This window comes from Crocodylus siamensis, chromosome 4 (assembly GCF_052110815.1).
Source record: "Crocodylus siamensis isolate JL-2025a chromosome 4, ASM5211081v1, whole genome shotgun sequence".
In the NCBI taxonomy this organism is placed as follows: domain Eukaryota; kingdom Metazoa; phylum Chordata; order Crocodylia; family Crocodylidae; genus Crocodylus; species Crocodylus siamensis.
In genome coordinates this window covers 160,690,261-160,707,774 of record NC_143398.1, presented here as the reverse complement: position 1 = coordinate 160,707,774, position 17,514 = coordinate 160,690,261, and the positions used below count along the sequence as shown (strand labels likewise).

At 40.2% G+C, this 17,514-nt stretch overlaps 1 protein-coding gene across 1 annotated transcript in view; it reads right to left on the bottom strand.

The window, feature by feature from the left end:
- The window catches only part of NPEPPS (aminopeptidase puromycin sensitive), a 70,583-nt gene that overhangs the window by 30,845 nt on the left and 22,224 nt on the right, over positions 1-17,514 (bottom strand). Inside the window, exons 3-9 of the mRNA XM_090044597.1 lie at positions 10,191-10,268; positions 6,566-6,687; positions 5,574-5,681; positions 3,676-3,876; positions 3,102-3,198; positions 2,962-2,995; positions 1,342-1,456 (exon numbers count right to left, since the gene is read on the bottom strand). Coding sequence (XP_089900723.1) covers positions 1,342-1,456; positions 2,962-2,995; positions 3,102-3,198; positions 3,676-3,876; positions 5,574-5,681; positions 6,566-6,687; positions 10,191-10,268 — 755 coding nt within the window. The remainder of the gene's footprint in view (positions 1-1,341; positions 1,457-2,961; positions 2,996-3,101; positions 3,199-3,675; positions 3,877-5,573; positions 5,682-6,565; positions 6,688-10,190; positions 10,269-17,514) is intronic.

The window sequence follows — 17,514 nt, the reverse complement described above, 5'->3', positions numbered from 1 at the left end:
AAAGGTTTATGAAAGGCATAAAGCTTCAAAAGGGGAAGAAAAGGCTACTGTGATAGAAAACTTTAAAAAAAAAAACTCATAAATTATACTGCTTTGCTAAATGCTCTCCTGCAGTGGTTTCATGGGCCACTGGTGGTTCCTCCAAAGTACTTTTTGGTGGTCAAGAGTTGGTAGGTCACATGATTCTCTCTCATCATTTTCAGCTGCATAAAAAACTAAAAATACATATCCCTTCTAAGTCTACTTTTCCATATAAATGCTCACTGTTGTTGCAACAGGGATGATGCTTAGTCTCTAACGGGAGGAATCCTGTGCAGAGAAGGGGCCATATGATTTTTGATTAAGATGCATGCCACACTGTGGAAAAGTTTAAGAACCCCTTGCTTTACTGCAGCCTCTGTTTTAGTGATATACAGATTTACCTGCTATCCAAATCAATCTCTCTATTTTGGCAGCCTAAAAGCCCCAGCAAGGAAGCTTTGTTGGCTCCAGAAACTGCATTCCTTTCACCACAGTGTTTCTAGTTCAATTACCAAATACACTATGCTTCTGGCAACACAAATAGCTTTTCAACATTTAATGTATTTGGTTTCCAAGCCCCCATTTGCAGGGCATTTTTTTCTTGGGGGGGCGCGCAAAGGAGAGTGAGAGCAGGGGCAGGGTGGCTAAAAGCAGTGTCAGATCCGATCAGCAGGACTGGCAGAAGCCATTTGTCAGAAGCAGAAACTTCAACAAAAATATGGCTTTCAGGTTTGTAGGCACAGTGGGGAATGTATTAGCAACTTTCAACTCTGCTGGCTCACCTGTGCTTTTATTCTCACCATTCCTTCAGCTTCAGCCATTCTGGAGACCAGTTCCCCATGGATCCAAAATACTCTGTGAGCTACTATTAGACAACTTTTTATTTAGTAGACTATAATAATATAGTCCCCATGTTGCAAACTGAGAAACCTGCTTAGTATGAAAAGATGCTGATAAGACAGTGAACCATCCCTACCTGAAAGTAAAATGATGATTTATCTCCTTAAGAATAATCTAATACGGTGGCTTAATTCATTTCCATGGAAACCTAATGTTCAACTCCCATTGCCTGACCACACACACAATCAACTTAACATTTCATTCACATCCAAAGGAACTAGACCTTAAAAAAAAAAAAAATCAGCATTTTCTTCTTTATGCACCTATTTTTCAGGGGATTTTGGAAAAACACTTAAAATCCAATTTGGAAGATAACATTCCTATTCGCTTTTACATGATACAAGCAGCAGCCTTTACAATAACTAACCATGCTTACTAGGAAAATGACCAATAAATTAAATAGTCAAAAATATTAGATACCATGGTCACAAGGTTTCCAAACCACTGATGAGCAAGTTCATGTCCCACAACCAGAGCAACCCATTGGCGGGATGAAGAACAGGAATTTTTGGGATCAATAAGAAGCGCAGTCTCCCTGTATTTAAGGAATAAAGAGAGACAAATTGAGCAGTACATGTTTGGGGGAGCGAGAATATGATTAAGACAGACTGAATCATCTAAGCAAACTACAAATATCATCACTTCAACTGAAAAAAAACAAAGCTACTTTAGCTTGCACACAAAACAGTTGTTTTAAAATTTTATGGCTTTTGGGTTGTTTTGGAGTAATACTTCAACACATGCAAGAAGTCAAGCACAAAAACCCCAGATGAGAGAAAGAAACTTTATCCAAAATGAAATAGTCTAACTATATGACTAGACAGTGAGGGAAAGCGGTCTCACCTTGACTTCAATTTACTTCCACACTGCATGGAGTATGCAAAGCAAGCCATCTTTCCCTCCCTCATCCCAGAAGGAGTCAGCTTTTCCATGTGCACAGTTAATTAGCTGCATTGCAATTTCCAGCTTAGATGCATGTTTCTATCCACAGAAACATCTGGACACACACATCCACACACACAGCATTCATTAAAACTCTCTAAATTGATTACAAGTCAAAGGTCATTTACAAACACCATGTCATAACCAGAGCCGGGGGGAGGGAGGGTGTCAAGCAGGAGGGATTTCTGAACTCCTGCAACTGGGAGGGAACTCTCTCGAATTAAATACAGATTGAAACTGCAGACTATTTCAATCTCCAGTCAATAACAATGTGCAAGCAGTGGGCCCAACTGAATATAAGAAAACAATGCAGTGCTGGAATTGTCTTTCAAAATTTGACTCACCAAGGGCAAATAATTTTTTCCACAGAGTAAAATACCAGCTCTCATCAGCATGGCAGTGAGCAGGCAAGTAACATTTTTGTTTGGGCTGGTAAATCCTTGTGACAATTTTGTAAGGCCAAATTAAAGGGGTAAATTTAAAACCAGAACACCTCCCCACCCCCTGAAATCTCTATTCAAAAGAAAAATCAAAATGAGAACAAATAAAGAGTCCCATGTTGTAGAAGACTGAAAAGGAAGAATCTTCTAACAACCAAAAAGATACGAGTATGAAGGAAAAGGTGTGAAATTTTGTTCATTTGATCAAGAAACTGGAAATGGAAGGCAAAATAAAGTTTTAAAATTATTCAACCCATATTTGTACTGTGCTTGCAGAAATTTACCAACTTTGCTAGTAGACTTAAAATAAGAAACATTTCTCCAAGCCACGTAACTAACTATGGAATTGTTGGGGAAGAGAGAGGGAGGGGGGAGGATTCAGCCAGGAAAACTCTTTCTTTTGCAGAAATTACTGTGTTGTCAGAGGCTTTAAAATCTTATACTGCTGGACAAAAAAAAATCTTAACAGATCATTCTTGCCCTCCTCAGATTTATATAATAATATAAAAGTAAAGTTACCCAAGACTGAAATTAGAGTTGGAGGAAGTTACTTAAGCTTACTTTGGGCAAAGCCCAAACATTACAACTCCCTAAAATTAATCCAATTACCTCCAAAATTAGCGAACAAAGGGGGAAAGACAGTATTTTAACAGCATACCTATAAGTAACAAGGCCCCAGTTCTCCATGGCACCTTTATAAAATAAATACAAAGGTTTATTGATATTGATACACACCTTCCTAAACATTTAAAATTCAAATAAATCAATACAGTTCATCAATAAAGTTAGTTACTTTACCAGCAGCAAAGTCTGCAATAGCTATGAGATCAATTTTAGGAAGAGGGTAAGGAACACTGAAGTAGTCCTTATAAAAAGGCAGAGTTTTAGCAGCAACCTATGAAAAAAAATGAAACGAGAAACTCGGTAAATACTGAGTTAACTTGTAGTAATAGGCCAAAACTGTTTTTTTTCCCCTAATGTGGCTAGAAGAACCCTAGAAAACACCACATGCTGGCTTCTTTCCCAGAAGTCTCATTACCAAAAGGCAGGACTGCTATGAAGTCTTAACACCAACATTTGGAAGTATCTAATCCTCCCCCAGCTCCTACATTTCAATTGATATTTGCTACCTTACACTACGTATGAGATGATAATGCCAAATCACCTCAAAACTGTTTAGAAGTACATTTGTCATCACTTAAGTTTAATTTTTCTGTGATTAATATTTCAGCTTAATAAGTTTCTCCAAGTCACTAGGCAAAACCAAACTAACACAATAACAAAGTCTGCAACAACTCCATCTAGCCTTCTCTACCAAATTTAGGGGCTGTACAAAAAAAAAAAATAATAATATCAGTGTGAATGCATTTACCTCTAATGCAAACTTTCCTTGTTCTGCTTTGCTAACAGGAGTGTAAACACGTACTAAGACACCATCAAGCGACCTGGTCTCTACAAAGTCATATTCTCCCACCACGAATGCTACTAGGTAGGTTGACATTATAGGGGTTTGAGCAAACTTCACTTCCACCAGATTTTCATCATCAGGGTACGGCTTCCGGTCTATGACGTTCTTTTCAACAAAATAAAAGGAAAACTAGTTCAAGTTTCACAGGAAGTGACACTGGATTACATAAATTTGACTAGTTATTGCTCCATTATTAGGAATATGTACTTTTAACACTTTAAACCTTTAAAGACAAACAAGCAAACAAACAAAAATACCTATCGATACAATCACCGTGCAATTTTAAAAAGTCACCGTATTTTCAGTTCCCCTTCAGCGAACAAGCCGGGGGGAAAAAAACATGTTTGTTTTTTTGTTTTTTTTAAATTTATCCTATACATCAGGGGTGTGCTATCTTTTCCAGCTGTGGACCAGAATGACCCACCTGAGGTCAAATGTGGGTAGGCACTAGGAGGACCCTCACCTCCCCCCGCCTCCACAGCTGGTGCTCGTCTCCATGATAGCCTAAGGAAAGTGACTGCAGTTGAAGGTCCTCCCCACTCCCCCCATACTGCTGAATGCCAACAAAGGCCCACATCTGCAAGCTAGATCAAATCTTTGCATGGGCCACATCTGGCCTGCAGGGCATAGGTTGTGGACCCCTGCTATACATCATACATCCTATTACAGCACATAGGAAAAGCTCCTCAAGAGAACCTATTAGTTCCTAAACTTCCAATTTCCCCAGAGCGGTAACAGAATCCACACCTATGGAGTCAGTGTCCTCCCACCCCAAAAAGTATTCAAAGAATAATTTTTTCTTCAAATTTTTAATTAACGACCGTCAGATCAGTGGGCAAAACTGTATTATGTACTAGGCAGCTTGGTGCCATATGAACAGAAGAAACCAGTCTGGATTGAAAGTGATCTTTACTGGCAACTGGAGTTAAAATTATCCCAGTGACAGGAGTCTGTAGGATAAAAGGGAATTGTGAGTTCTCAGCTAGTACACTTCAGTAGAGGTGCAGAGATAGACATTACGAGCAATCAGCTTTTTTTGGCCTGTGTAGCCGATAATGTTGCCAATAAATACCATGTGCATGTGTGCAGCCACAGCATGAACACAGCCAAGAATACAGCCCAGCAGCTTGGAGAGCCTCCTGTTGGTAAGTCTGTAGGGCGGAAGGGGTGTGAGGAAGGTGCAGATTGGGCTCCCCCATCACAGTGAGGGAGTGGGGTGGGGCAGGCACCACCCAGCCCCCACACCCTTTCCTCTCCACAGACTTACCAGCTGGACAGTTGCATTTTGGCAATTAAATTGGTATCAGCCAATATGGCTGGTTAATAATCAGCCATCAGTATAAGCCATAAAAAAAATTTTTTTTATCTGTGCACCCCTAGACTTTAGGAATATTCACATCATAATAAAAATAGGGATGCTGAAGATACCATTTTGTATGTGCTACGACTCATTTATGTTATGTCTAAACTCCACTGAAAAGCTCTCCAAGGCAGAGTGTGTTTACACAGATACATAAACAAGCAAAGAGTTTGTTTTTTACAATCACTCCTTTAATCAAGTGGCACGTCATGTCTTATGCAAACTCATTTTAATAGACAATACTCTGTGCCACCCATGTTTAGTTTCCAAACTACCATCTCCTCTTAACATATCTGTCTCAAAAAAATGTCATCAAGTACAGCTGTTTAGCAATGACTAACAACACGTTCCTATGAATGGAAATGTCAGCAAAACCTGTCACTAGCAAACAAAACTGCTACATACAAAATTTAGTTCATTTACTTGCGCATTAAGCACTTACCATATTTGACAAAGCTACTCTGTCTTTAGGGACGACCAATGAGATATCAAATGTCGCCTTAATAGCAGGTTCATCCCAGCAAGGAAAGGCTCTGCGAGCATCAGTAGCCTGAAGGAAATAAGAGCATTAACTAAACAAATCTTTCACAGAGAGATTACGACAATAAAGCATGCACAACTGCTGTTTGTTCTACATATAAGTAGTCAGGCAAATTATGGCTGGTCACTGCTGTAAGATGTTTCCCTGTTCATCTCCCTTGACTCTTGGGGATTAGCACACTTCACTCTCAGCTTTAACTGATTTCATTCTTGGGGTCAAAATGAAACTGAAAAATGCCCCTGGCTCTGCTATTTCACACCAAGATACATTCCATTGTATTCAATAAAAGGCAAAGTGTTCTATATCTCTGTTTATGTAACAGACGAAGTAGACTGTTAAAGCATAGTATAAAAATCTTTCCTAATGTCTAGTTATATAACCCTTGAGACAAAAAGCTGGCTCACACTGCAGAGGCCATTAGAATATTGGTAGCAAATAAGGGCATCCTACTAAAAGATTAACTTGTTTTGTGAAGGCAGTTTACACAGAAATATTTAGTCCAAATATGCTAGAGGAGCTGTTTTTAATACTGCAGCTGTTACACATACACATATACTAGGTACTATACATAGGCAGGATCCTTGACTAAGGAATTTGCAACAGCCTGCATTTGTTGACCTTCAGGTCTCAGTACAAAGGGTTTGTTTCTTTGTTTTTTGTTGTTTGGGGGGGTTTTTGGGGAGGGGAGGGCAAGGCAGGGGCCATAGAGGGAATGGTGTTTTTAAAACTACCAGCAGCCATTTTGCTTAGAGCTAGAAGCCAACCCCCCCTCCAACCCCCGATGGATCCTAGAAACCCAGCAACAAGTACAAAGAGATGAAACTAGGAAACTATAATCAAGTCTTTTCTTATGTTAGGGATAATACTTGCTGAAAGAAGAATATAGACCATACCTCAAACTGAGTGACAGCAGCATAGCGTGTCTCTCCAGAAGGGGTGGTATATTTACTTCGATAAAAACCTTTCATTTTATCATTTAGCTCTCCAACAAAGTCTATCTTTAATGTCCCGGTCCCTGTGACAGAAACAGATTAGACACTGTCAGCTGGATGTGCCAAAGAGAATGTTTATTTGGTCTAGAGACCTTCAGACCATGCTACTCAATTGGCCCACTGCCCTAAATAACTTTTCCCTCCAATTTATTTTTACCCATCACTCTCTTGCCAACATCCCTCAAACACCTTCCCTACCCCCCAGGGACAATGTGACACACAACATGGCTCAAAGGCAACTAAGTGATACAAAGCTCTAGCAGGCATGGACATCTAGCACTCTGACTAGTACAGTGTCTGTGACACTACCTTGGACTCATTCTCCTTCTGCTAACGTTTCTTTATTGTAACCTGGCACGGCTTTGTATTTCTGTGCAACTGAAAGGCAAGAGTCTGTATGCTCACAAAGCATTTTCAGATATTATATACATTATGTATGTGTACATGTGCACACAGAGTGCCTAAATAATTATCACCATCACCTGATGAATACCTAATACAAAAGTCAAAATGGAGCTCTGTCTGCTTTCTAGCTTTTAATTCAATTAGATCCAGGATTAAGTCTGCCCTTGGTATTACAATACAAAGGGGAAACCTGATCTTGATAAGAAAGGCATTGTTCCAATAACCTATAGAATGTAGCACAGTAATATTTGCAGCGACTTATAAATTTTATATATTTGAACAAAGAGTAAACACCTGCTTTTTTCAAACCAGAGGCATATTCCAATCCAAAATAAACAAGTAAAAAAATAGATTACCTCCAAGCAAACAAAACTTCAAGGAGTTTGCGTATTTGAAGCATAGAAAGCAATACAGTAATTCTTAGTCAGCTTAGTTCTTTCTGGTTAACAAAAGAACAGATCAACAGCATCTAACATAAACAGCTCCTGAGCCTTACTCCCAATGGTAGGCAGATAATTAGAAATCACCTCAACTGCTTAGGAGCAAACTTCACTATTACTGAAACAAACCACACTCTAAAATATGTTCATTTAATTCAATGTGATTTTATCATTCAAGCTTTTTACTGATCATATCAGTGATTTTATCAGCAGCCATTCTTTATAAAGTAGGTCTCAAGTCAAGTGAGGCATTGTCTGCTATCACACTTTATTTTGGCAATCTAGCTACCAATACGATTATAATGGAGAATCAAAGTAATAACTAAGAAGCGAATAGAGAGACTGTAATCATTAAGACATTGTTCAGTCAGAATGGTTCATTTAAAATACATTCTTTGTCAAAGCCAAATGGATTTCTGACAAAAAAACTCCTAAGAAAACCGCCTTTAACACCAATTTTATGAACTACTCTCAATCTGATACATTTAAATAACAAATTACCAAGTACAGGCAGTCCTCGACTTTACAACACAATTAGTTCCTGACAACTACGTCTTAAGTCAAAATGTTGTAACTTGGGACCGATTTTCCCATAGGAAACAACATTATAAATGGGGGGGGGGAGGGAGGAGGAGGGTGGTTCCCAAACCAAGGCTTGATACCCAATTTTCATCAAAAATAACCCAGAATTTTTGTACTCAATCAATCAGAGATGAGTAATATAGCTACATTAATGTGTTTATATTATAAATAGCAATCATATTGATTTGGAAGGACTTCTTTGAGGTGACTTTGCTGGACTTTTTGAGGAGTTCTTGGCTGGAGTCTTCTCAGGAGTCTTGGCTGAAGTTTGTCTGGTTTCTTAAAGAAAATGTCCAAGGAAGTTTGGACAGATGTTCTCCAGGGAGATGAGCGATGCAGCGAACTTGTTCGCTGGCATGGCATGGCATCAGATCATGTGTTGTAAAGTCGAAACCGATGTCAGAAAGTTGAAACAGGGTGTCAATTTATAAACATTGTAAGTGCAAAACGTTTCAACTCAAAATGTTGTAAGTTGAGGACTGCCTGTTTTCTATTCTTTTAATCTTTTGCTGATTTAAAATAATTCATGAAGAAGTACAACATATAAAGTATCAGATTCATAAATTGGTACATATTTTATATGGCCATTTCTGAGTAAATATAAAACCTGGTGTAGCTTCCCATTGTTTGTTGGAGGCACTTCAAAAACTAAGACAGGTAAGAGAATTATATAGGAATTTTGAAGTATTTAAAAACTAATGTTTTAAAAGTATAAAATGTTATAAACTCATCAGAGTATCTTGCACCAGATTCTTTTTAAAAATCAGGGAAATATTCAAACAGTTCTACAAGCGGATCTTTTCTAAACTGTCCATGCATCAGTATTTTATCAAACTGCTACTTGTAACAGAAGCTGCTCAAGATATCAACACTCCCTTACAGTGCTGCTGTTGCTAGGCTGCATGATGCTTGTAGGCAAACAACCCTCAGTAACTGTACACTTTTCCCACCTCTGAGCTAAAATTAGTCTACCAAATATTGCATAAAATAGTTAATAAACCCAGATGCAAAGGACAATGATAGTCACTAAATATCTGATGGAAGATTCATGGCATTATCAGCACAAAACTACCACCTGCAAGAAAGATGCTTCTGTTGGTAACAGGTGTTCTGCAGTCAAGACAGCATGTGCAGTGTGGTGGAAAGGATTTTGTTTAGAGGTAGAAATTCCAGGAAGCCAAGTGATTTAGTCAGTGAACACCAATACACAGCATCTTCAGTGCCCTACCAACTTTAAGCAGTTCTCAGGTGGTAGGTGATTTACTTATTCAGACTGCCAAAGAAACCTTGCACTTGAAAACAGATGCAAGAGTAGTGTCAAAGATGGAAATCAGTCCCTTCAGCAGGTGGAGAGAGACCAAACTCAATTATGCAAGCCTTTCAAGAACCAGACCCTACCAACCCCGGTGGAAGAAAATCTGTATCTTACTGTTAATCTCATAAGCCAACTCAATGTTGCCTTCAACTCCAACTACTCGAAAATAAAAAACAAGATTTGAATTATGCCACAGGTCTGAACAAGCCTCAAACTTGTATTTACACTTATACTGCAGGAAGATAAGCACAGAAAGTAAGTCTTGAAAACAAGCTGTAATACAGTTTAGTACTTCTGCTGTACATACGGACAGCTTCATTCATTCCGTCCAGGAAGAGCACACACCAACTGCAGATGCTTCCTCAGACTGACGAAGGGTATTTATACTCAAAAGCTTGCAAAGAATTTTTCCAACTATTTAAGTGGTCTAATAAAAGATATCAGATTTACCCAAAGCACCTTGTCTGCCTATGTCCTTAGACCAACACAGCTATAACCTATATCCCTGTTAAAATAACTAGATGATTTCATTCTTAATACTAATGCTTTATAAAAACTGGGCAGTCTATTTAACTGCAGAAATGTAGTTCTCAGGCCAGTGAGTAAGAGTTGTCTGATATTCACCCAGATTGTGAAATTTGGAAGGGGAAAAAAAATCACATTCCAAAAGGAATAAGTAATGCGGAAGTAAGACAGGTCCACCCTAGGCAATAGAGAAAGTTTTGAAAACACACTCTTGCTCAGCCAAGTAGCATAGGAATCCGAGATAAGAAGTACCTCTTACCTTTCTGAAGAGTACTGGGAAAGGAGAGAGTAACTTTCTCATCTTCATTCTGATAATTGAATCCTGTGGCATGTATTTCTGAAATGGAAACAGAACTCTGTTCAAAATAAGAGCTGAAAAGTGTTTCCTTAATTCAAGAGCACTTTACATTTACACTTCACAGTGAATTGAACCCATCTGATTAATCTTGATTACAGCATATTATGTTCAAGATTTCAATTAACACAGAACAATATAAATCTAAACAATAAAAGAAGTACCACCTATTGACAGCATTCAATGTTGTATTTATCTTGCCCTGGGCAACAATTGTAAGCATGTTTATGTTGGATCAAAGATCATAAAGTTTCCATGCATCTATTTTACTCCAGGTCACCACTTAATAAATTCTATCCTCCCTACATGCACACATTTATTTCTTTGTAGATGTATGCATGTGCGGGTGTGTGCATGCCCACGCACACACATACTTCCAAGGAAATACTGAATTTGTAAAAATTTGGGAAGGCTCTCGGAGCTTAAAGCAGGGGTGGCCAACATGTGGCCCATGTATCACAAGTGGCATAGGCAGCCTCTGTGTGGCACAGCTGACTGGGGGGACAGAGCAAGGAGAAGGAAGCACAGCAGCAGATCAGACAGGGGAAGGGGATCAGAAGGGGAGGGTGCAGGGCTGATTTGTGGCACACCTGCCAAAAAAGGCTGGCATTCCACTAGCTTAGAGCAACAAGAGGTGTATATTTAATCTCAGAGGAAAGAATTTTGTATTGCACAGTACCGAACGCACTACAACACAACCCTGATGCACAGGGAAAATAAAAGTGAGATAATCTCATTTAAACAGAAATGCAACAATTTTACACAGAAAGAATAAAAACTTGGTTCAAAAGATTTGTTTAATGTTATCCAATCATCCCAAAACACAGGATATACAAAAATTATTTTAGAAACTAGAATTTGATTTGGAAAACCAACATACAATTTTCCATGTACAAGTTCTTTAACATTGAAAAAAAAAGATTTCATATAAGAATGATCTTCAAAAACATGAACCGTGTCTCTTTGCGACTTTATAAAGCATTTGAGAAAACTCCCAATTACAATTGGGTCTACTAGCCATAACTGTAATTAAACAGTATTTGCAATTTACTGGAAGAAATTCACATTTTCATAATGAATCTAGACTGAATGGAAGGATGAGGAAAGCCAGCATTCAGATACCAAGCTTGTCCTGCAGGTGACAGCCAGCTTAGTCCTAAGAGAGAGAGCTTTCTGTTCTTGTTCTTTTCCAACAAATTCATGGCAAGGTACTTGCTGTGCCTGAAATGAACTGCTTTCAGCCCTCCTTAGCATAGAAAACTGCTACACTGTGGAAACCTCAAGATGAAATCCAAGGCACTTCACTCCACCCCTTGTCCACACACTAATAATCCATCACTAACAAGCTTTGAGAAACAAAGCTGTATGCAATCAACAGACGAATGCTATTTTTAATGTAGTCCAGTGTTCTGAGCCAGTAAATTTCCACTTAACACATTCAATGCATATGTGTTTATGTTATGTCACATAAGAGCTAGATTTATGGCCTCCTTCCACCCCTGCAGCCACACCCATGCCTCACAGATATTAAACCTGTTCCGTCCCTTGTAGAGGCTCGAGACCTCTTGGCTTTAGTCTCCCTTTCCTCTGGCTGAATAACTCCAGCCCTGGCCCACTGATTTGGCCTCTACATCTCACGCTGTGGGCCACTGGTTCCTAGCCCTCAGGGTGCCTTACCCCAGCCTGGGTTGCCCTCCCTGTCTCTGCTCTCAGCCCTCCGAATCCTTAACCTGGGCTGAGCTGCTTGCTTCTCTAGCCCTCAGCCCTCTGGTCCTTGACCATGACCCAGGCTAGACTGCCTAATGCAGAGTACCCTACCAGGCAAGCCTCGTGGCCTCCAGACCTTCCCCATAGCCACAACTGGCAAACAGCTTGAATTACAACATAAATACACTGTTTTCAACTAAAAGGCTATCCAGCTCTGGGTTGATGACTCATTCAGGCCATCAGCTTCCCTTAGTCCAGTCCCCTCCCATCCCGTCCCGTCCCCCGCTCCCCCCGCAGCTCCAGGGAACAGCTCAGATGCCTGCTAGTCAATCCCTACAGGCATCTCCCTCAGGAGCTCCTCTCACCCTCCAGTACACAAGACAGACTGCTGGTTCTGGCTCAGGCCCTGGGATTATGTACCTGGAAGCCAGTCCCCCCTTTTGGTCATGTGCCTTCCCAAGCCCTACACAGGGCTTTCCCTCCCAATGAAGGGCCAGTCTGCCCTCTATGTCTTCTTAAAGGGAAAGGAGCTTCCTGGTTTCCTGCCACAGTTCCCACTCCTCCCCTACTCTTACACCCAAGTAACACGGTCTGAATCCTCTGTTACAGGTATTCAGCTTGAAAATTAAATAGAATAAATACCAACCTCAAATGACAAAGAATGCAAAAAACTGTAAATATATTAGTCTTATTAGCTGGCTCCAAGACACTTTATTCAGGAATTAAACAGCATTACTTTCAATGGGAAATTACAGAACAAAATAATTCTACATATAAAAAAAAAATCTAGTAGTGAACTCAATTGCAAGAAGAAAAAATAACTTTTTAATGGACTGATGTAATGAGAAGTTTAGACTACTGGTTTATATTCTAGAATTACTTTAAACAGGGGCTCTCAAAGTTTTGTCCAAGGAAAAGCAATTTCTAAGGCACAGTCCTGGATGGCAGTCTGCAAAGGGGCTTGTGGGCTAACACATTAGGAACCTTCAGTCTATCCCATTCAGAAACAGGCCTGGGATATTAATATACAAGCCTAAAAAATGTCTTCTAGACATTTTCACCAAATTCACCCAAGAAGAGAGGTGATCAGGCCTCTTTTGTTCTATTAATTCTATAGAATGTAGCGGAATAAAAGGAAACATTATGCATAAAATGGAGGTGGCAGTCAACTGCTAAGTACAGACCAAGACAGTTAGTGGTGTAGAAGTCTGAAAAATTAGGTGCAATACTGGGCTTCAAGGTAATGAGAGAATGAAACTAGCTGCTGATTACGCCATTAAGAGACTCAGTGGATTTTGACCCTTGCTATCTTTAGAGTCCAATGGAGAACAAACCTATTGCAATATGACAGTGAGATAGCTTTCTCTGTAGAGCAAAATGGAGGGGCTGAATATTTGTGTCAAAAGCTTGGGGCTTCCTGGAAAGTGCACTACCCAGTGGAGCTGTCTATGTAAACTAAGGAATCAAAACCGTGAAAAAAAACCTACCTATACTTTGCATATCAAGACTGTGGCGCAGCAGAAGCCATTTGTCTTTTCATAACTTGTAACTAAACAAAACTGACTGCAGTCACAGATTTAGCATCACTACAAATTTACAATTTCATCCTACTGAAACTAGGGAACCTTGAAGTATGCAAACAAGGAAGGTCTTTGTCAAAGTTGACAATGAATATTTAAATTTGGTAGTGTTATCTGAAGGCACTACCACACACATGCACCTACTCTTTGCTACAACATATTTGTTTTTATTAATGACAATGATATCATTACCTCCATCCCTGATATCTACCTCTATCCCTGAGAAAATCCTAGAAAAAATTATCAAGGAACAAACACATCTGTGGGAGCCCGCTAGCTAATGTGACGCGGAGGGGTAACCAACATGGGTTTATAGCAGGCAGGTCCTGCCTGACTAACCTAGTTTCTTTTTATGACAAGGCCACCAAATGTTTAGATGTAGGATTCGAGGTACAGTCAATGCAGGAGTCGAGGTGGGTGTTATCTATCTGGACTTCAAGAAGGCCTTCAACACTGCATCCCAGACCATCCTTATAAATATACTGAGATTTGCCTTAGATGATCATACGGCAGAATGAGTAGCAAATTGGCTCAAGGGTCGCACTCAGAGAGTGGTGGTGGATGGGTCGGTGTCAACCTGGAAAGATGTGTGCAGTGGAGTCCCCCAGGGCTCAGTTCTGGGGCTGGTGCTGTTCAACATCTTCATCAGTGATCTAGATGAGGGGGTGAGAAGCACCATGTACAAATTCATGGATGACAGAAAAATATGGGGTGAAGCTAACACCCTGGAGAGAAGGAACCAGACCCAGGATGTCCTAGACAGGCGGGGGAAGTGGGCAGAAAGCAACAGGATGCAATTCAATAAGGACAAGTTCAAGGTGCTGCATCTAGGGAGAAAGAATTGCCATCATACCTATAGGCTGGAGGGGTGACCTTCTCAGCACCACTGAGGCAGAAAGAGATCTTGGAGTCACTGTAGACTCCAGGATGAACAGGAGTTGTCAATGTGATGAAGCAGTTGGTAGAGCCAATTGCACCTTGTCGTGCATCCGTAGGTGCTTCACAAACAGGTCCAGGGAGGTGATTCTCCCTCTCTAGGAGGCACTGGTCAGGCCGCAGCTGGAGTACTGTGTCCAGTTCTGGATGCCACAGTTTAAGCAGGATGTGTACAACCTGGAAAGGTCCAAAGAAGAGCCACTCATCTGATTAGAGGCCTCCAGGGAAGGCCCTATGAGGAAAGGCTAAGGGACCTTAACCTCTTCAGCCTCTCCAAGTGAAGGCTGAAAGGGAACTTGTGCCGGCATACAAATTCATAAGGGGGGAGCAACATGAAGTAGGCGATGATCTGTATACCAGGGCACCCCCTGGAACAAGGAACAATGGCCATAGGCTACTGGAGAGAAGGTTTAGACTGGACATTAGAAAAAAGTTCTTCATGGTCAGGGTTGCCAGGATCTGGAATGGGCTTCCAAAGGAGGTGGTGCTCGCCCTATCCTTGGAGGTCTTCAAGAGGAGACTGGACAGGCACCTCTCTGGGTTCACATGACCCCAGGTTTGGTTACCATTTCCTTGCTTGCCAGGGGCAGGGGGTCGACCTAGATGGCCCACTGAGGTCCCTTCCGACCCTAGAATCTATAAATCTATGATCTGGCTCCATTACTTTAAAAAAGTAGTCTTACCATTGTAGAAGATTTCAGGAACCGTTTTAACCATTACAAATCAAATTAGTCAAATCTCTGCCTGAACCTTGCTGTCTATCAGATCACTATGGTTAAAACACATCAGTTTCAACAGGAAAGGTAGATGCATATCCTAAAACTAATTTTATTTTTGCCTTCAAAGAAAAAGCATGTTAATAGGTACAGGTAACTACTATGTTTCCCAATAGTACAGAACGTAGCTAGTTGAGCAGAGAAGATAAGACAGAGTTAAAAACAGTCTTTAAGCAGGGCTGCTTCCATCACAATCCATGTATATATTATAGTTGAAACTAAGTACCTGATTATTCAAAAGGAAATGTGCACTCTCAGCATCCTCTGATTATAATGTATGTTCTGGATGCTCAGCAACACTGAAAATAAGGCCATGAAACTCAACATCCTCACATGGAAAATTTCATGTGGTAAAAGAAAATGGCTATGTAATATCTTTAAAACAAAACATTAGATTTGTGTAAATGACAAGTAGCAGTTTATTCAGCTAAAGGTTTCATAAAATGCATGTAGCAGAATTTCTTAATAGTTTGGTATATGGAATCAAGAGAGAATGGACAGACCCAAGTTCTCACCTGCATATGGATTGTTATGTTAACATCCACCAAAACACTAATTTATAGCAAGTCAAAGATGGTGATTAAACAGAGTATTCCAGTAATTTAAGAATGTTCATTTAAAAATTCCAAGATTTTAATGTTCGACACAATGAAATTAGTGGTCTCCAGCCCATGATAGATAAACAATAAAAAACTGTCCCCAGCACTTTTTCCCCATAAGTGCTTAGAACTGCCAGTAACAAAGATGCAATTGCATCAAGAGGCTGCTGGAATTTCTGATGGAGCTGAATACAAAAGCTCCTGAAGAGAACAGCACAATTTTGGCAAGTCAACTAACTTTGGAGGGTTTGGCACCGCAAGGTGGTGAGTTAATCACAGGGACTTCAGTATCCAGGTCTGAACCAAGTAGCATGAGAAAAACAGGGAGAATTATCAATTTCTTTGGAAAAATTCATAAAAATAGGATCCAGTAAGTTTCCAAAATATGAAGCATTACATATTTAACACATTTTTACAAGAAAAAGGCTTACATTAGAGCATGTATATTTTAAATAAATTACTATGCTTCTACAGAATAATTCCTGAAATTGTACAGCAGACAGATGGGTACATCAATTAATTAATTATTCCAATTTATAGGCATGTAATGAAAAATACTGGATTGTAGCCAAAGATTCTATGCAGTATGTCTAGTCTGGAGCATTTCATAGAAAAAACAAAACCAAATGCTAAAGACTGAGTTATAAAAGTTAGAAATAAAGCTGGTTTAAGGATTCTGGTTTATACAGAATGATAGCTACACAGAAAACATAACTTGGTCTATGTAAGGTCATTGCCCACAGTACGAAAAAAAACACGTCAAAAAGCCTAGGGTACAGAAGATAGTTGTGGCTTTAATACACTAAATATCACATTTCCTCTACTTAAAATAAGACTGCAAGTGGCATTCTAAGGGTTAAAATTTAGTAGTACTCCTCAAATATTTATCTATTGGGTAATGTAAGTTATTCATATCCAGGTTAATGACCCAGCACAATTAGTTGCCTAACCATGTCATCTAAATACATTTTACAACTACTTTAGCTAATATTGTTTTAATACAAGGGTAAATGGTCCCCAGGTTCTAGGTTTTAAACCCTTCTCACTATCAATACCTAATATAATTACAAATTTTAAACTATGTATGAGATGGGAGTTTATAACAACAGTTCTGCATTTGTCCCAACCCATCATATTGGAAATCCTGGGTTTAAACACTGTGACTACACCAGATCCTGTCACAGCATGGACAAACACCAGCTGCTGAGCAGGTTGCTATTAGGGCTGTGCGAAGCTTTGGTAGCTGATTCGATTCGGAGGAGATTCAGCCCGATTTGGGGACCACAGCCCGCTCTTTGGAGAGAGAGGCAGCGAGCTGCTGGGAAGAGATGGCCTCCACCTCTCTCCTCTGGGGAGGAGGCTCTTCTCAGCCAGGCTGGCTGACTTGCTCCACCGGGCTTTAAACTAAGCCCGCTGGGGGATGGGGGGACTACTGCCCCTGCTGGCCCGCTGAACGGCCCTTGCAAAGCCAGCGGACCAAGGCACTTAAGGGGGCACTTAAGGGAGCTCACCCCTGCCCCAGCCCTGGCACAATCTGTTGGCAAGGCAAGAGCCCCCAAGGGCACACTTCCCTGCCTGTACACTAATGCCAGGAGCCTGGGCAACAAGCAGGACGAGCTCGTCCTCCTGC